Source organism: Esox lucius, chromosome 25 (assembly GCF_011004845.1).
Source record: "Esox lucius isolate fEsoLuc1 chromosome 25, fEsoLuc1.pri, whole genome shotgun sequence".
Lineage (NCBI taxonomy): Eukaryota > Metazoa > Chordata > Actinopteri > Esociformes > Esocidae > Esox > Esox lucius.
This window is the reverse complement of record NC_047593.1, coordinates 20,272,524-20,289,944: the sequence shown is the minus strand read 5'-3', so window position 1 is coordinate 20,289,944 and position 17,421 is coordinate 20,272,524. Positions and strand designations below refer to the sequence as shown.

The following is a 17,421-nucleotide window of genomic DNA, read 5'->3' as shown; positions in this document are numbered from 1 at the left end:
AGTTGGGAAATAAGACGCAGCGGGTCCACGTCACAGCCTGCGTCGCGACTGGCTACACCGGACACGCGCTTCCATAAACAAACAGTAAAGGGCAACGCAAAACCCGCCCTTTTTTGAATACTTCCTATTCTCATAGGTCGACACAAGTGTCTGTCAACTATACCGCTCATCCCTTCTGCCTAGGATGCCAGCAGGTGGAATTTTCTAGCGGAACTCTAAATGCCAAACCGCCTGATCATTTACATGTTAAGAGATCGTGTATTTCGCAAGGTCTGTATAATAGGCTTAAGTTAAATGCACATTAAAAAGATATAATCTATGTTGGGATTTTGCGAGAATTAACGGAACATGGACTGAACCACATAGTTTCCCGTTGCAGTGCTCTGGTATATAGCTTCCACAGGTGTTCGTGTGTTATCCAGGTCTAACTACATAGGCAGCGTGAGTGTCCCACACAGTAAAACAGACAAAAGTGTTTATTGACACTTCCCTATTAAATGCTCTCTCTGACTCGTGGGTCAGGTTTATGAAAAGCCATTTATAATTGGGCATGGTGTTGGACATAGGGTTCGTTTTTGGTAAGGCACTATCGGTTTGGCATTAGGCCTGTAGGTTAAAATGTAGCCCTAAAAGCTAGGTTAAGGTGAGTGTTTTGTTTAAAGTACACTACTTTAACCAGAGTCTTATGGAGAGATGACACCCTATTCCCAATATAGTACACTCCTTTAACCTGAGTCTTATGGAGAGATGACACCCTATTCCCTATATAGTACACTACTTTAACCAGAGCCCTATGGAGAGATGACACCCTATTCCCTATATAGTACACTACTTTAACCAGAGCCCTATGGAGAGATGACACCCTATTCCCTATATAGTACACTACTTTAACCGGAGAGGAAAAGTATTGTTCTACAAAGGGATGTTTAAAAGGGCTACGACACCTTCAAAACAACCCAACAACCCGTCCTGGTTGGATTTGAACATACACAAGTTTTTTTCTATCTTAGCCTGACCCAGAACTCCGTCTCCCAAGTATTAATAGGGAATAGGGTGTCATCTCTCCATAGGGCTCTGGTTAAAGTAATGTACTATATAGGGAATAGGTGTCATCTCTCCATAGGGCTCTGGTTAAAGTAGTGTACTATATAGGGAATAGGGTGTCATCTCTCCATAGGGCTCTGGTTAAAGTAGTGTACTATATAGGGAATAGGTGTCATCTCTCCATAGGGCTCTGGTTAAAGTAGTGTACTATATAGGGAATAGGGTGTTATCTCTCCATAGGGCTCTGGTTAAAGTAGTGTACTATATAGGGTTTAGGGTGTCATCTCTCCATATGACTCTGGTTAAGGTAGTGTACTATATTGGGAATAGGGTGTCATCTCTCCATAGGGCTCTGGTTAAAGTAGTGTACTATATAGGGAATAGGGTGTCATCTCTCCATATGACTCTGGTTAAGGTAGTGTACTATATTGGGAATAGGGTGTCATCTCTCCATAGGGCTCTGGTTAAGGTAGTGTACTATATAGGGAATAGGGTGTCATCTCTCCATAGGGCTCTGGTTAAAGTAGTGTACTATATAGGGAATAGGGTGTCATCTCTCCATAGGACTCTGGTTAAAGTAGTGTATTATATATGGAATAGGGTGTCATCTCTCCATAGGGCTCTGGTTAAAGTAGTGTACTATATAGGGAATAGAGTGTCATCTCTCCATAGGACTCTGGTTAAAGTAGTGTATTATATAGGGAATAGGGTGTCATCTCTCCATAGGACTCTGGTTAAAGTAGTGTATTATATAGGGAATAGAGTGTCATCTCTATTCCCTATATAGTCCAATTTTGGATCCACATGACAATATCAATCATGTTTTTTAAGGCAATTCGCTGTTTGCTTGCACAACAAACTTATGTTTTTGTTCTGATGGAGTGTGACACATTAATTAACCTCCTTGATTAATTATATTCTTCAGGAATGAGGTGTATACTGCATAATTTATATAATAATAATAAAACGGAAGTTACTGCCACTCAGTTGTTCAGGTGCCAGGCGCCTTGTGCAAGAGACTGATAACCGATAAGCGACAGAAAAAGCAACATAGCCTACACACAACCTAACGCACAACATACATACACAATAAGGTAACAGACACACACTAGAGAGACCCACAACATGAGCAAACACACACGCACACAAGAGACATATACACATGCACGCGCAGAGACAGATAGACAACCAAGTAACACAATACAGAGGGTTCAGCAATCTGTTCCGTCCACCCCAGATGTGGGTCACCCGTTAATCCTCTGATGTTTTAATGCGTTTGCTCTATCAACACGACACATCAATCTGTTGGGGGGGGGGGGGGGGGGGGGGGGGGGTTAGAGGGAAAAGAGGTAGATGGGGGGTTTAAATCGTAATCATTCATCTCCAACTGGCTCATTGACACACTTCCCCCCCCCCCATTTCCCCTCTTTTCTATCTACCGCCATGCTTCTAGTCTATCTACCACCCTGAAACTAGAGCACAGCATCACTTAAGTAGAAGTTACATCATCATCATCATCATCCTCTCCTAGGATAGAGTCGCATCGCTATCCACATCACCAGTGCGTGACGGTCCGCGTCGGCATAAAAACACCGATCTCCGTTATTGATCAGTTTGGCTATATATTGACAATATGTCAGATTGCAGGAGGCAGTGGAACCGGGAGGATGAACTGCCGGTGTACTTGGCGGGACCTATTACAACCGGACCGAACCAACGGAAATCCTACGGGATGTTTACCTCTGCAGAGGGCGCGTGCGACAGTACGACCAAAGACTATGATAACTGTGCGGCGGGGAGAAGAGGAACCAGGACTCCCAGGAGCTTCAGCAGGGACAGGCTCCTCGACTACGCTGAGAATCCCGTCCCTGAGGCAGCTAGTGAGGCCAGTGAAGTCCAGGGTTGTGGTTCTCTGGTCAACTCACCCGGGGAGAGTGAAGATGGGAGGCAGGGTGTGGCAACGGCATGCCCGTCTGGAGGGCAGTGCCAGTCTAGTCAGGAGCAAGGAAAGGTATGTATAGTGTTTTCTTAAAACCTTTTTTATTTACTCTCAGGTCAAAAATCTGCTAGGCTAAAGGATTACAATCTGCTGCAATCTGCACTGCAGTGCTGTATGATCCAAAAGCAGGCTGCGCAGATTTCGTACCGATGCGTAGCACCTGATACCCTGACAGCCAGGTGGTGCTGATATCGAACAACGTCGTTTTCACAGCCCTGTCACACCCACACCAGCTCCTGTCACATCCACGCATTCACACACACAATCACCATCACACACACACACACAGACCAACACACACACACAAACAACACATTCACAGTCACTGAACATCGCTAGCCGCGGCTCTCAGACTGCATGGCTCGGTGAAACAAAAGAAGCGCAGCTAGCGCAGGCTGCCGGAGGAACGCCATCATTCAATCCGCCTGTGTGACCTCCGCAAAGAGTGAGAGAGCGGGAGAGCATGGCGGGTACTGGCTGCGGGGGGAACGGGATCCCGGATTTCTCGGTAAGACTACAATGGGCAGGGCTCGCAGTCCGGCTGAGCGGTTAAGTCTACAGAGTCGCTGTCTTTTCAGCACCAAGGACAAATCGTCTAACCTGCGGTCGGTGCTGGTTTCTAAGCTTTCAGCTAAAACCCACAAAATATGTGCAGACAATTATGGAGAGAACAAAGTTCATATTTTTTGGAGTCAGGCTAATACAAATATGGCCTAGCATGTTGTATATCTACTGCATGGCATGCATGAATCCCAGCTCCACATGCCATTGCAGGGGATTAGATTACTAGTGTTAACAGCAAATCTTGTAAGCCCGTGTAGGCCTACTTATATTCCCTGACCCGATACATATACAGCACAGCCTACCAGTCTACCCGTAAACTGACGTTTAGGGCTGGACTACACGCCACGGCCAGTTGGAGAGGTGAAATTGGCTACCGCTTCGTGTCGAGTCGATAGCGTAGACGCTCGGTTGAATTAGCACAGAGTGCTAATGGCTATAGCGAGGGATTAACCCAGCCGTGATGTGTGTGATTTGGAAGTCTGACGGGGTTCGAGTGCTACACTTCAAGGAGAGAGACAAAAGGTTTGCAACATTGGAGAGTGGAAGACCAACCGGAAGACTGATTGAATAACGGCAGTCTTCATTCGGGAAGATTTGTAGGACAGTCTTTTGTTTTTTCCGACAGGTGATAGCATTGAAGGAGTAAAACTATATATAATGCATTGTGCAGACTGTTACATACAAATACATAACAGTCTGAATTATGCAAAACGTGGAATTGCCAGGCTACAGACATTCCTATCTCCATGGTAACGTTTCAGCCAGTAGAAGCCGAGCTATAGCGCCATTGGAGAGGGACGAATCTGTTCCTATGGAGACGTGTTTCGTGTTTTTCCCCGGGCGCAGCGCTGTCAGCATCTGTGTGTCCGTTATGACGGGAGACGGCGCGACGTCAGGTTGGCCTTTCCAAACCAGCCAACGGCGGTAACCCGTCTTTCTGCTGTGTTAGCAGCCTATTCTGACATCATGGCTGAAACTCCCTCTGTTTCTTTCCCTCCCTCTCCGCTCCCACACCCTCTTCTTTCTCACTTTCTCCCTACTCACTCTACTCCCCTCTCTCTAACACGCCATGTCTCCCTCCCCCATACACCTCTCACCACCCCTCCATACCCCTCTTTCCCCCTTCTGTCTCTCCATCTCCCACTCCTCCCCTCTCTCGATACCTCCATCCTGTGTAGAATGGCTTGCTGATAAGAGGAGGTCGTGTGGTGAATGACGATCGGTCAGAGTTTGCTGATGTCTACGTGGAACACGGACTGATCAAGTAAGCAACACATCAGGAGGAGAATGTCAAATGCATACCCTTGTCTCCTCACGACCTCTGGCCTCGTCTCCTTCTCCTAATCCTATTGGATGAGATGATAAGGAGGGACCATTGGAAACAGGGATACATCTTGGGGACCATCCCAAATTAATTCCCTATTCACTTTAAGTCCAGATGGAACGTGGCAAACTACCAGGAAGAAAACTAGCTTTGCTCCGTACACAGGCTGGACATTGATGAACCCTGGAAAAGTATATAAGCCATACAATTGCATCTGGCGAATTCTGGTCTGGATCCAGAATGTGGGTCTCAACTTAAAAAAAATGAACAAATAATGAATAGAAAGTGAATAATTCGGGGACTCTCAGGTGGCAGTGCTCTGGGCTATGTTCAGTTGCAAAATGTTCTTCAACATGAAAGTTGTAATTCCAGGTAAATAACCAGTCCTTGATTGAAATCTCCTGCTCACTTCCTTCCTCACTCCCTTTTCAATCAACTCCGTCCATCTCCTCTCTACCGACCTCCACCTTCATCCCCGTTCCTCCCTGGTCCCTCCCCTCTGCAGGGATGTAGGTGTGAACCTAACTGTCCCAGATGACGTGAGGGTCCTGGAGGCTAACGGAGCCATGGTGATCCCGGGGGGGATAGACGTCAACACCTGTCTGCTGAAGCCGCACCTAGGCTGCCCCCCTGTGGATGACTTCTTCCTGGGCACGAAGGCCGCGCTGGCTGGGGGGACCACCATGATCAGTGAGTGGGGATGATGTGATTGGGAACAAGCACACTATTTCAAATGAATCACATGACAGGTATTTGTACTTGATGGAGACAATTGAAAGGAAGTTCAATCTAGCTTGTTTAAGGTTAATGCATCCACTGTAAGGGTGTAAGGGCTCAAATGGTAAATGTAAAGGTTGTGGATATCTAGACACTGAGGATTAAAATGTAAAGGTTGTGGATATCTAGACACTGATGATTAAAATGTAAAGGTTATGGATGTCTAGACACTGAGGATTCAAATGTAAAGGTTGTGGAGGTCTAGACACTGAGGATTCAAATGTAAAGGTTGTGGAGGTCTAGACATTGAGGATTAAAATGTAAAGGTTGTGGATGTCTAGACACTGAGGATTAAAATGTAATGGTTGTGGATGTCTAGACACTGAGGATTAAAATGTAAAGGTTGTGGATGTCTAGACACTGAGGATTCAAATGTAAAGGTTGTGGATGTCTAGACACTGAGGATTAAAATGTAATGGTTGTGGATGTCTAGACACTGAGGATTAAAATGTAAAGGTTATGGATGTCTAGACACTGAGGATTCAAATGTAAAGGTTGTGGAGGTCTAGACACTGAGGATTCAAATGTAAAGGTTGTGGAGGTCTAGACATTGAGGATTAAAATGTAAAGGTTGTGGATGTCTAGACACTGAGGATTAAAATGTAATGGTTGTGGATGTCTAGACACTGAGGATTAAAATGTAAAGGTTGGGGATGTCTAGACACTGAGGATTAAAATGTAATGGTTGTGGATGTCTAGACACTGAGGATTAAAATGTAAAGGTTGTGGATGTCTAGACACTGAGGATTCACCGCTCATCAAGCATTTGTTGATTTTAACCAGTCGTGATGCTTCTAGGTCAAAACATAGGTGTGTCTCACAGACAAAATATTGTCTGATCCTTCTGGGACCTTTAGCCAACCTTGACCCCTAACCTCTGACCCTCCAGTTGACCATGTAGTGCCCCAGCCCGGAGACAGTCTGCTGGAGGCCTTTGAGCGCTGGCAGGCGTCAGCGGACAGGAAGTGTTGCTGTGACTACTCGCTGCACGTCGATCTGCCAAACTGGAACGCGGGGGTCCAGGACGAGCTGGAGGTTCTGGTGCAGGAGAAAGGTGGGTGTGTCTGCAGTACCTTCTGGACCTAAACCACTAGATGTTGTCCGTCACGGTGCCCCTTTCAACTGAGTCTCTGCTGACAGTTGTATCATGTACAGTATGTTGTCTACAGGAGGTCATTCTCTAAATATGATTGGTTGGTGAGGTTAGTTGTTTGATTGGTTGGTTGGTTCTGTTTGCGGATTGGTTGTTTGGTGGGCAGGTTGGTTCTGGTACAGGAAAAAGCTTGTCATATCGGTCAACCGATTGGATAATAAGTTGACTGTGAAATGTAATGATTGGTCGGTGTTATGTCTCTCTCCCAGGGATCAACTCGTTCCAGGTGTATATGGCTTATAAGGACATGTTTCAGATGACTGACTCTCAGGTTGGTTGGACATAACTCATCTATACATTATTTTACAAAGACGTTTATTTGTTCTCTGTGCTAATATAATAATGTATTTATTTTCATTTGACCCCTTTCGTCTCCCTCCTGTCTCTCCTCTCTCCCTCCTCTCTCTCTCTCTCCTCTCTCTCCTCTCTCTCCTCTCTCTCCTCTCTCTGCTCTCTCTGCTCTCTCTCTGTTTCTTGGCCTCGGCCCCCATCTCTCTCAGTTGTATGAGGCGTTCTCGTTCCTGAAAGACCTGGGGGCTGTGGTGATGGTGCACGCGGAGAATGGGGACCTCATAGCCCAGGTACAAAGTTGTAACATCTTCACGACATGATTGTGACACAGTTGTGACCAATAGTGTAACACATTAATTTAAACTGATTATAACACTGGTGTAACACTGTCATAACACAGTCGTAACACAGTCGTTACACAGTCATAACACAGTGAATCAGCATGTTTCGTCAGCAGTAGTTTGGACAGTCTCCTGCAGTGGGCTGAAGCAAAGGCTCTCTAACAGCAGTGATGAGGACAGTGATGATGATGTGATGAAGATGTTTCTCCGGGTTTAGGAGCAGAGTAAAATCCTCAGCATGGGAATAACTGGACCTGAGGGCCACCCTCTGAGTCGCCCTGAAGAGGTGATCAATATATCTGCTTGTCTGTCTGTCTGCCTGCCTGTCTGTCTGTACGTGTCCTACTGAGATTCTTGGATCAACCATTTATGCAAAGGTAGTGAATCATGGCTAATTGTATTATATGCAAGAATACAGTCAGAATATTGTCAGAATATGGTCAGAATATGGTTAGAAAATGATATGAATACAGTCAGAATACAATCAGAATATGGTCAGAATACGGTCTGAATACAGTCAGAAAATGGTCAGAAAATGATACAAATACAGTCAGAATACAATCAAAATACAGTCAGAATATGGCCGGGTGTTTTGTAAAAGCACTTTGTGACAACTGCTGATGTAAAAAGGGCTTTATAAATAAATTAGATTTGATTGATGGGTCCGAACAAGGCTTCGGAGTGGAGACGGGGGTTAGGCATGGTGTGTTCAGACCAAAGACAGGGTTGAGGTTGGGGGTGGGGGGGGTTATTCAAGGGCGGGAGTCGCCCAATTTAGACTGTGGTAAAGGTTAGGTGTGGGGAGAGGTAGGGGCCTCGGTTTACGCTTACGGTTTTTGGGTTAGGGGTTCAGGGGTTAGGGGTTCAGGGGTTAGGGGTTAAGGGGTTAGAGGTTCAGGGGTTAGGGGTTTAGGGGTTAGGGGTTCAGGGGTTAGGGGTTCAGGGGTTAGGGGTTCAGGGGTTAGGGGTAAACATAACATTGATGTGTGCCCAACCAATTTTGCGTGTGTTTGTTTACGTCTGTTGTGTGTTGTGGCGCAGCTGGAGGCGGAGGCAGTGTTCCGTGCCATCACTCTTGGCAACAGAGTCAACTGTCCAGTCTACATCACCAAGGTGATGAGCAAGACCGCCGCTGACACCATTACTCAGGCCAGGAGGAAAGGTCTGTCAGTCAAGTCTGTCAGTCTGTGTGTCTGAGTGCGTGTCTCTTTCAGTCTGTCAGTCTGTGTTCGTGTCTGTCTGTCTGTGTGTCTGTCTGTAAGTGTGTCCGTGTGACAGTCTGTGTGTAGGTCTGTCAGGCAGTCTGTCTGTGTGTCTGTCTGTAAGTGTGTCTGTGTGACAGTCTGTGTGTAGGTCTGTCTGTGTGTCACTCAAGCCGGGGTGATCTGATCAACATGTGTAACCTAGGCATTGTTAGGTTTGGTAACATAAGTCTTCATAAATTAAGTCCATCTAATTTGTTCACCTCTGTTTCATTGACTCCTCCCACTAGGTTCTGTTGTGTTTGGTGAGCCAATCACAGCCAGCCTAGCCACAGATGGATCACACTACTGGAGCAAGAACTGGGCCAAGGCTGCTGCCTACGTGACCTCTCCACCCCTCAGCCCTGACCCCACGACCCCAGATCACCTACACAGTCTGCTGGCCTGGTAGGACAACACACACACACACACACTCTCACACAAGCCCACTCACACATCTTTACTTAGCTGGTTAAATGGGAACACCAAAGCTGACCGTCTTTAAAATATCATACATTTGCCAATCCCAACCTTAACCCTAAACTTAACCCTAACCTCAATGACCAATCATTCATGACTTGGTGGTTCTCATGGAAACCATCATCTATTTATGCAGACTTTGCAGACTTCCATTAATATCTTCGACCACACACACACACGCACACGCACACACACACACACACACACACACACACACACACACACACACACAAAAGCACCCACTCTGCACCTTTCTCTGTTCCCATTCCAAAAATAGAACAGGAACTGGAAAACAGTTGCCTTGGATACAGACCCCTCCCTCCCTGCTACCCTTCTACCCATGGTTCTAGTCTAGCTGTCACTACGATCCTGTGGTATAATGTAATATATACTGTGATCCTGTGGTATAGTGTAATATATACTGTGATCCTGTGGTATAGTGTAATATATACTGTGATCCTGTGGTAGAGTGTAATATACACTGTGATCCTGTGGTATAGTGTAATATATACTGTGATCCTGTGGTATAGTGTAATATATACTGTGATCCTGTGGTATAGTGTAATATATACTGTGATCCTGTGGTATAGTGTAATATATACTGTGATCCTGTGGTATAGTGTAATATACACTGTGATCCTGTGGTATAGTGTAATATACACTGTGATCCTGTGGTATAGTGTAATATATACTGTGATCCTGTGGTATAGTGTAATATACACTGTGATCCTGTGGTATAGTGTAATATATACTGTGATCCTGTGGTAGAGTGTAATATACACTGTGATCCTGTGGTATAGTGTAATATATACTGTGATCCTGTGGTATAGTGTAATATACACTGTGATCCTGTGGTATAGTGTAATATACACTGTGATCCTGTGGTATAGTGTAATATACACTGTGATCCTGTGGTATAGTATAATATATACTGTGATCCTGTGGTATTGTGTAATATATACTGTGATCCTGTGGTATAGTGTAATATACACTGTGATCCTGTGGTATAGTGTAATATATACTGTGATCCTGTGGTATAATGTAATTTATACTGTGATCCTGTGGTATAGTGTAATATACACTGTGATCCTGTTGTATAATGTAATATATACTGTGATCCTGTGGTATAGTGTAATATACACTGTGATCCTGTGGTATAGTGTAATATATACTGTGATCCTGTGGTATAGTGTAATATACACTGTGATCCTGTGGTATAATGTAATATATACTGTGATCCTGTGGTATAGTGTAATATACACTGTGATCCTGTGGTATAGTGTAATATATACTGTGATCCTGTGGTATAATGTAATATACACTGTGATCCTGTGGTATAGTGTAATATACACTGTGATCCTGTGGTATAGTGTAATATATACTGTGATCCTGTGGTATAATGTAATATACACTGTATTCCTGTGGTATAGTGTAATATATACTGTGATCCTGTGGTATAGTGTAATATACACTGTGATCCTGTGGTATAGTGTAATATATACTGTGATCCTGTGGTATAATGTAATATATGCTGTGATCCTGTGGTATAGTGTAATATACACTGTGATCCTGTGGTATAGTGTAATATATACTTTGATCATGTGGTATAGTGTAATATACACTGTGATCCTGTGGTATAATGTAGTATATACTCTGGGTAATATTTAATTTTGTTCGTATTTTATTGCACGTTCAATCACGTATGTGAATGTTATTTAAGCAAGCATTATATACTGTCAAACATTATTCTATCGTAAATCTCCCGTTCTGTTGATTGTCTCTGATAGTGGGGACTTGCAGGTGGTGGGCAGCGCTCACTGCGCTTACAGCACGTCCCAGAAGGCCATTGGAAAAGACAACTTCACCCTGATCCCAGAAGGAACCAACGGCGTCGAGGAGAGAATGGGCTTCGTCTGGGACAAGGCTGTGGTGAGAAAGAGAGAAGTAGTTTCCCAGGGTGCATTGCTAGCTAACTACAGGACTTTAATTGTCCTAGCCATTTTGTAGTAAAACCGCTCAGCTGGGATTTGCAAAATGCTTTGTGAAGTTGTGCAGGGATCGGGTGGTTTTTGTTAATATTATGAGCCAGCTGGTTTGCCTTGCAGATTTCAGTTACACATCAGCAGTTACATCTGATGTGTAATTGTGGATTTTTTAACGTGTGTCAACGCTAGCGACTTTACCCACTAACCACCGAATTCTGAGGGCTGACATAACTATACGTGAGGGTAGCTCAAGTCATGACTGTAGAGACACAAAGACGCTGGAAATTACTGTAACACCAAAACACGTTGCAATTGAAAAATTGAAAGAGGGATTACATTCCAGCAGCTTTAATAATTAACATGCAACCAAATGGACAGATGAATACATCCCCCATTATCTGGTTGTTATGACCTCTAATTCCCAGGTCAAAAACCTCAACAGAATGTGACGGCGTCAGTTGGCCTCAATAAGATTCCTATCAATCCCTCGTCCTCATCCTCATCCTCCTCTCCTCTGCTTTCCTCTCTAAGGCAATGGGCAAAATGGATGAGAACCAGTTTGTGGCGGTGACCAGCACCAACTCAGCTAAGATCTTCAACCTGTATCCCCGGAAAGGACGCATCGCTGTGGGTTCGGACGCAGACATCGTCATCTGGGACCCAGACAGAACAAAAACCATCACTTCAAAAATACAACAGTCGGTGAGAGGGCAGGGAGAAAAGGAAGAGGAGGAACAAAGGGAAGAGCAGGAACAGAGGGAGGAGCAGGAACAGAGGGAGGAGCAGGAACAGAGGGAGGGCAGGAACAGAGGGAGGAGCAGGAACAGAGGGATGAGCAGGAACAGAGGGAGGGCAGGATCAGAGGGAGGGCAGGAACAGAGGGAGGGCAAGGCAGAAGGGATAGAGAGTTACTGGGAGAAAAACTTTATTAAAGTTTTGCGAAGATGAAAGGAATATTTTATGTTTCAATATTTTATGCAAAAACATTAACAGCGTTTGAGGCTTGGTATTAATTATGAAAGGGATTATCAATTAAATCTCTTTCTCCCCTCTACACCCCCCGCCCGCTCCCAAGGCTGTGGAATATAACATCTTTGAGGGGATGGAGTGTCGGGGGGGTCCGGTTGCCGTGGTGAGTCAGGGAAGGGTAGTCTACGAGGAGGGGGAGGGGCTACAGGTCCAGCAGGGTTCAGGACGATTCATTCCTCGCCAAGCCTTCCCTGACCACGTCTACCAGCGCATCCGGACAAGGAACAAGGTAACTGCAGAACCCACAATGCAACGCAACCAGGAAGTGGTGCTTTAAGGATGTCAACTGAGGGGGTTGCCCCAGAGCAAGTGGTCTCATTGGCTAATATTTTCTGCTCAGGGTGGGTAGGGGCAGATTCAGTACTTCAGCTACTCTTTGTAAAATCAGTCGTATGTTTTTTTGGGGGGTGTCCACTTAACTCTAGTCGAAGACCATCATGACTGAAACAGGAAGAAACATTTCCTGTTTTTACAAGGAATACAAATGGAAGTTAGGATTATGGACATTTCTGTGTAACCAATGATTTATTCACACATTATTTGTCGTTGGTGATCCATGAGGGGGTATAGATCCATGGGGGGTATAGATCTATGGGGGGTATAGATCCATGGGGTGATAGATAGATCCATGAGGGGCTATAGATCCATGGCGGTATAGATCTATGGGAGGGTATAGATCTATGGGGGGTATAGATCCATGGGGTGATAGATAGATCCATGGCAGTATAGATCTATGGGGGGTATAGATCTATGGGGGGTATAGATCCATGGGGGGTATAGATCCATGGGGTGATAGATCCATGAGGGGCTATAGATCCATGGGGGGGTATAGCTTCGATACAATGGGAAATAGACCTAGAGTAGTGGCACTGCAGATCCCATGATGCAACATAAGCAGAAAGCGGTGGATTGCAGGATCAAGAGCGTGTTTGTGTTTCCCAGGTCAAAGGGCGTCAAGGTGTGACTCGTGGGATGTATGATGGTCCAGTGTACGACGTCCCGGCCATGCCCAAATACATTACCCCATCCCCCTCGGCAAAGACCTCACCCACCTCCCATCAGCCCCCACCAATCAGGAACCTCCACCAATCCAACTTCAGCCTGTCAGGTAACAGGACAATGGCCCGAGGGGACAGTGGGGATATGACCCCCCTATCCTGGGAAAAACTATGATTTGATCCCCCCAATATATAAATGTAAACATAACTATGTCATTTCAATAATAGTAGTAAAACACAATGAAAACACTAGCTGAATATGGACACTTAATAGCGGGTTTAAGTTTCAAAATATTGTGACACACCCGCCCCTTTGCCTCACAATGGTTTGATCCACTGCCCCCCAGCACTCAGCAGTGGCACACCGTGCAGGGGGGGCAGTGGATCTTTCCACCTTTAATGTGACCTATAACATGAACAATTCAATTGAAAAACAAACTGAAATCTTTGAGGGGGAAAAATAAAAAACTCACAATAACCTGGTTGCATAAGTGTGCACACCCTTAAACTAATACTTTGATGAAGCACCTTTTGATTTTATTACAGCACTCAGTCTTTTTGGGTAGGAATCTATTAGCATGGCACATCTTGACGTGGCAATATTTGCCCATTCTTCTTTGCAAAAGCGCTCCAAATCTCCTGTGCACAGCCCTCTTCAGATCACCCCACAGATGTTCAACTGGATTCAGGTCTGGGCTCTGGCTGGGTCATTCCAAAACGTTTATCTTCTTCTGGTGAAGCCATGCTTTTGTGGATTTGGATGTGTGCTTTGGGTCGTTGTCGTGCTGAAAGGTGAACTTCTTCTTCATCTTCAGCTTTCTAACAGACGCCTGAAGGTTTTGTGCCAAAATTGCCTGGTCTTTGGAACTATTCATAATTCCCTCCACCCTGACTAAGGCCCCGGTTCCAGCTGAAGCAGCCCCAAAGCATGATGCTGCCACCACCATGCTTTGCTGTGGGTATGGTGTTCTTTGGGTGATGTGCAGTGTTGTTTTTTTACCAAACATACCTTTTGAAATGATGGCCAAAAAGTTCAACCTTGGTTTCATCAGACCATAACACATTTTCCCATGTGCTTTTGGGGGACTTGATGTTTGTTTTTGCAATGTTTCTGTTGTGCCATATTTTGTCCGCTTGATGTCTTCACTGTGTTCCATGGAATATCTAATGCTTTGGAAATTCTTTTGTACCCTTCTCCTGACTGATATCTTTCAACAATGAGATATCTCAGATTTTTTGGAAGCTCTTGGCAGACCATGGCTTTTGGTCTGAGATGCAACTAGAAAATGTCAGGAAAATCCTACTAAAACTGAACTTCATTTGTGATTAATCAGAGTCACTTTAAATGATGGCAGGTGTGTAATGATTAGTTACGCACGTTGGTAATGTCCTCATACAATAGCTGAATTTGCAGAGCTACAGTAGCGAGCAAACCAATGGCGCAAACCCAAACAGTATTACAGTACAGCACTACTTTTGGGGCCCCCCTGAGGAATTGCTCTTGAGAAAATGTAATTGTCCCCTCCAAACCGTATAACAGATTTTCGCCCCTGCGGCCACAGTGTTCCTCAGGTGTGTGTATGTGTGTGTGTGTGTGTGCGCGTGTGCGTGTTTGTGTGTGTGTGTGGGAAATGACCCTAACATCACAACTTCATGGGAGTGACTACGCAGCCAAGTTAGCTAGCAAAGCTGAAGGGAATTGTTAGCATGTCCGGCCACACCAGAAATGAATCGTCACATGCTAACTTTGTATTCTGTAGTGGTTCTTGGGTGCCTCCTGAACTAATCAGACAGGTTTCGACACAATCAGACACGATCAGACACGACTGGGCACAATCGGGCACAATCGAAAAGATTTTGACACAATTAGACAGAAATCACTGTGCAGAAATCCGCTCAGAATACAACAACCAGGGGTAGGCGTAGACACAACCTGAATCTCTCCATCTCTCTTTCTCTCTCTCTCTGACTCTGTCTGTCTCTCTCTGTGACTCTGTCTCTCTCTCTGTGACTCTGTCTCTCTCTCTGTGACTCTGTCTGTCTCTCTCTGTGACTCTGTCTCTCTCTCTGTGACTCTGTCTGTCTCTCTCTCTGTGACTCTGTCTGTCTCTCTCTGTGACTCTGTCTCTCTCTCAGGGGCTCAGTTGGATGACAATGTCCCCCGGCGTTCTGGCCATCGCATCGTAGCCCCCCCTGGTGGTCGGTCCAACATCACCAGCCTGGGATGATCTTCTGGGAACACCACCTTGTCTGTGTGTGTATGTGTGTGTATGTCTCTGTGTGTGTGTGTATGTGTGTGTCTGTGTGTATGTGTGTGTGTGTGTCTGCGTGTATTTGTTCACGTTTTACTTACCTGGATGGTATCAAACACCTGTAAAGGGATAGTAAAACAAGGAGGAATTGACCTTTTTGAATTGACCATAGGGACACGGTCATTCTTAACTTCTCTTTGAGGTTCTCTTTGAGGTTCTCTTTGAGGTTCTCTTTGAGGTTCCTCTGTAGAAAAGGGTGGTTATTTTCCATTCTAAAAGACAGTTTATCTCTCACTCCATGCCAGCTTTTCACTAAAACCCGAGAGGGGTTAGACATTTTGTTTAAACGGGAAATTCCAGTAAATAATGGTGTTGTACAAGTATAGTCCAGCCGTGTTTGACCCTGATTGTGATGTCATGTTTGACCCCGTTGATAGACAGATACGAAACCAGTGTGATGTCATGATGCTTCACTGTTTTTTACCTGTGAGCATGTCTTCTTCTTTGTCTTCTATTTTTCTTCTTCTATCCTGTCTCCTTGGACTTGATGCTCCTCATACCCCCTCTAGTGGTCAGTTGTGGAAACGCTGGATTCTTTCTCACCAAGTTTTGGCAACTTTGTGATGTGTTTTTAGTCAGGATGGCTCCACGTGAGTTCGTAACTCAATGCATGTTTGCACATGTTTTTAGATGTTTCATCCAGTTCCTGGTACCTCCTGAGTTTCTAATGAAAAACATCTTTCTTTCACATTTGGCATATTTTTTACTGCACATCAGTATATTATTTAAATGGTAAATGATTTTGGACATGTCCAAATGAATCCCTGTAGACAATCAGCCACTGAGAGCTTAATGTCAAACCACAGTATTCAGACTGTTAACACACTGGCAATAATATTATCACTGTCAACACGTGACACAATTGATTTGCAAACGTATCAATAAAACATTAACAACTATTATAATTGTGTGATCAGAGAAAGGCAACTGATGACTTGATCAATTAAAGTGGTGTTCTAAAGAACAATAAAAAAAAAATGGTATGTGTGTCTGTTCAACAAAACACTGCAGTGTGAATATCTAGGTCAGAAGAGGAATGCTAGGTGTTACTGGATCTACAGATGACATTATATCTCTGTTGAACTGAATTCACCCAAGAGGAAGATCTTTTTTTGTGATGAGATGTTCATCTCTGCTGTAGAAGGGCTTCAGATCCTACTCTGTTGGTTATAGTATTCCTTTGACTGCTGACCATGTCTCTCGATGTTATTGTTACTGTTTTACTTGGTTATGGTGTTTTTAGTGTTTTAAACACTGATCCAAAATCTGAGTAGCCTGGTTCTACATCGATTCAGGCTATAATCTGAGACCTCCGGGTCAGAGACGTTTATTTCTGTATCGGTTGAATCCTGGACGATCTCTGTCCTGTTGTCTGGTGTCTCTGATGGAATCACTCCTCATCAATAATCACTTGACTGTTGTGAAATAAACAACTGAAATCACACAAGAATGTCAGCCTATGAGTTTATTAAAAGATTCAGTGATAACAGCAACATAGTCTGAGCACACATCACAAAATGTCACTATTTAACAATACTGATACAACATAAAACTAACATTCACTTCATAAATTGAGAGATTGACTTATATTTACTTTCTCTCCAATTCAAATATCCTAAGACTAACAACATTATCTTAATATACCTCTATATTATTATATAATAAAAAACACAGTATGATATCAACCTAATCAAGAAATACAGAAAAGCCAGGAAGACACAAAGATGAAAAAATTCCCATTTTCGAAACTGCAAAAAAACTGATAAAATGAAATTCAAATACTTGACAAACAACAACAAAAATATGAAATACATGAATGAAAGAAAAGCCAATAAAAACAAACAGAAAGGATCTGTTATTACACCCCCACACCCCCCCCCAAA

At 44.3% G+C, this 17,421-nt stretch overlaps 1 protein-coding gene across 2 annotated transcripts; it reads left to right on the top strand.

Annotated features, from left to right (window-relative positions):
• The first annotated feature begins 2,524 nt into the window (after positions 1-2,524).
• crmp1 (collapsin response mediator protein 1) lies at positions 2,525-16,988 on the top strand. Of its 2 annotated transcripts, none has more exons than XM_010888120.3 (14): positions 2,525-3,055; positions 4,786-4,871; positions 5,437-5,621; positions 6,598-6,762; positions 7,071-7,132; positions 7,362-7,442; positions 7,711-7,779; positions 8,535-8,655; positions 8,986-9,142; positions 11,002-11,143; positions 11,731-11,901; positions 12,275-12,457; positions 13,171-13,336; positions 15,363-16,988. In XM_010888120.3, the coding sequence occupies exons 1-14, from the start codon at positions 2,678-2,680 to the stop codon at positions 15,452-15,454; spliced, it is 2,058 nt and encodes a 685-aa protein (XP_010886422.1). In that variant the 5' UTR covers positions 2,525-2,677; the 3' UTR covers positions 15,455-16,988. The 2 variants fall into 2 exon arrangements, with proteins under 2 accessions (XP_010886422.1, XP_010886423.1); XM_010888121.4 differs by lacking the exon at positions 2,525-3,055 and adding an exon at positions 3,280-3,551.
• Positions 16,989-17,421: the final 433 nt, after the last annotated feature.

What these genes read in the sequence shown, in the direction of transcription:
- crmp1 (XM_010888120.3), top strand. Translation starts at nt 2,678, where the DNA reads ATGTCAGATTGCAGGAGGCAGTGGAACCGGGAGGATGAACTGCCGGTG. An exon ending in GGTTCTGGTGCAGGAGAAAG is followed by an intron (nt 6,763 to 7,070) that starts GTGGGTGTGTCT and finishes TCTCTCTCCCAG; the next exon opens with GGATCAACTCGTTCCAGGTG. An exon ending in TACTCAGGCCAGGAGGAAAG is followed by an intron (nt 8,656 to 8,985) that starts GTCTGTCAGTCA and finishes TCCTCCCACTAG; the next exon opens with GTTCTGTTGTGTTTGGTGAG.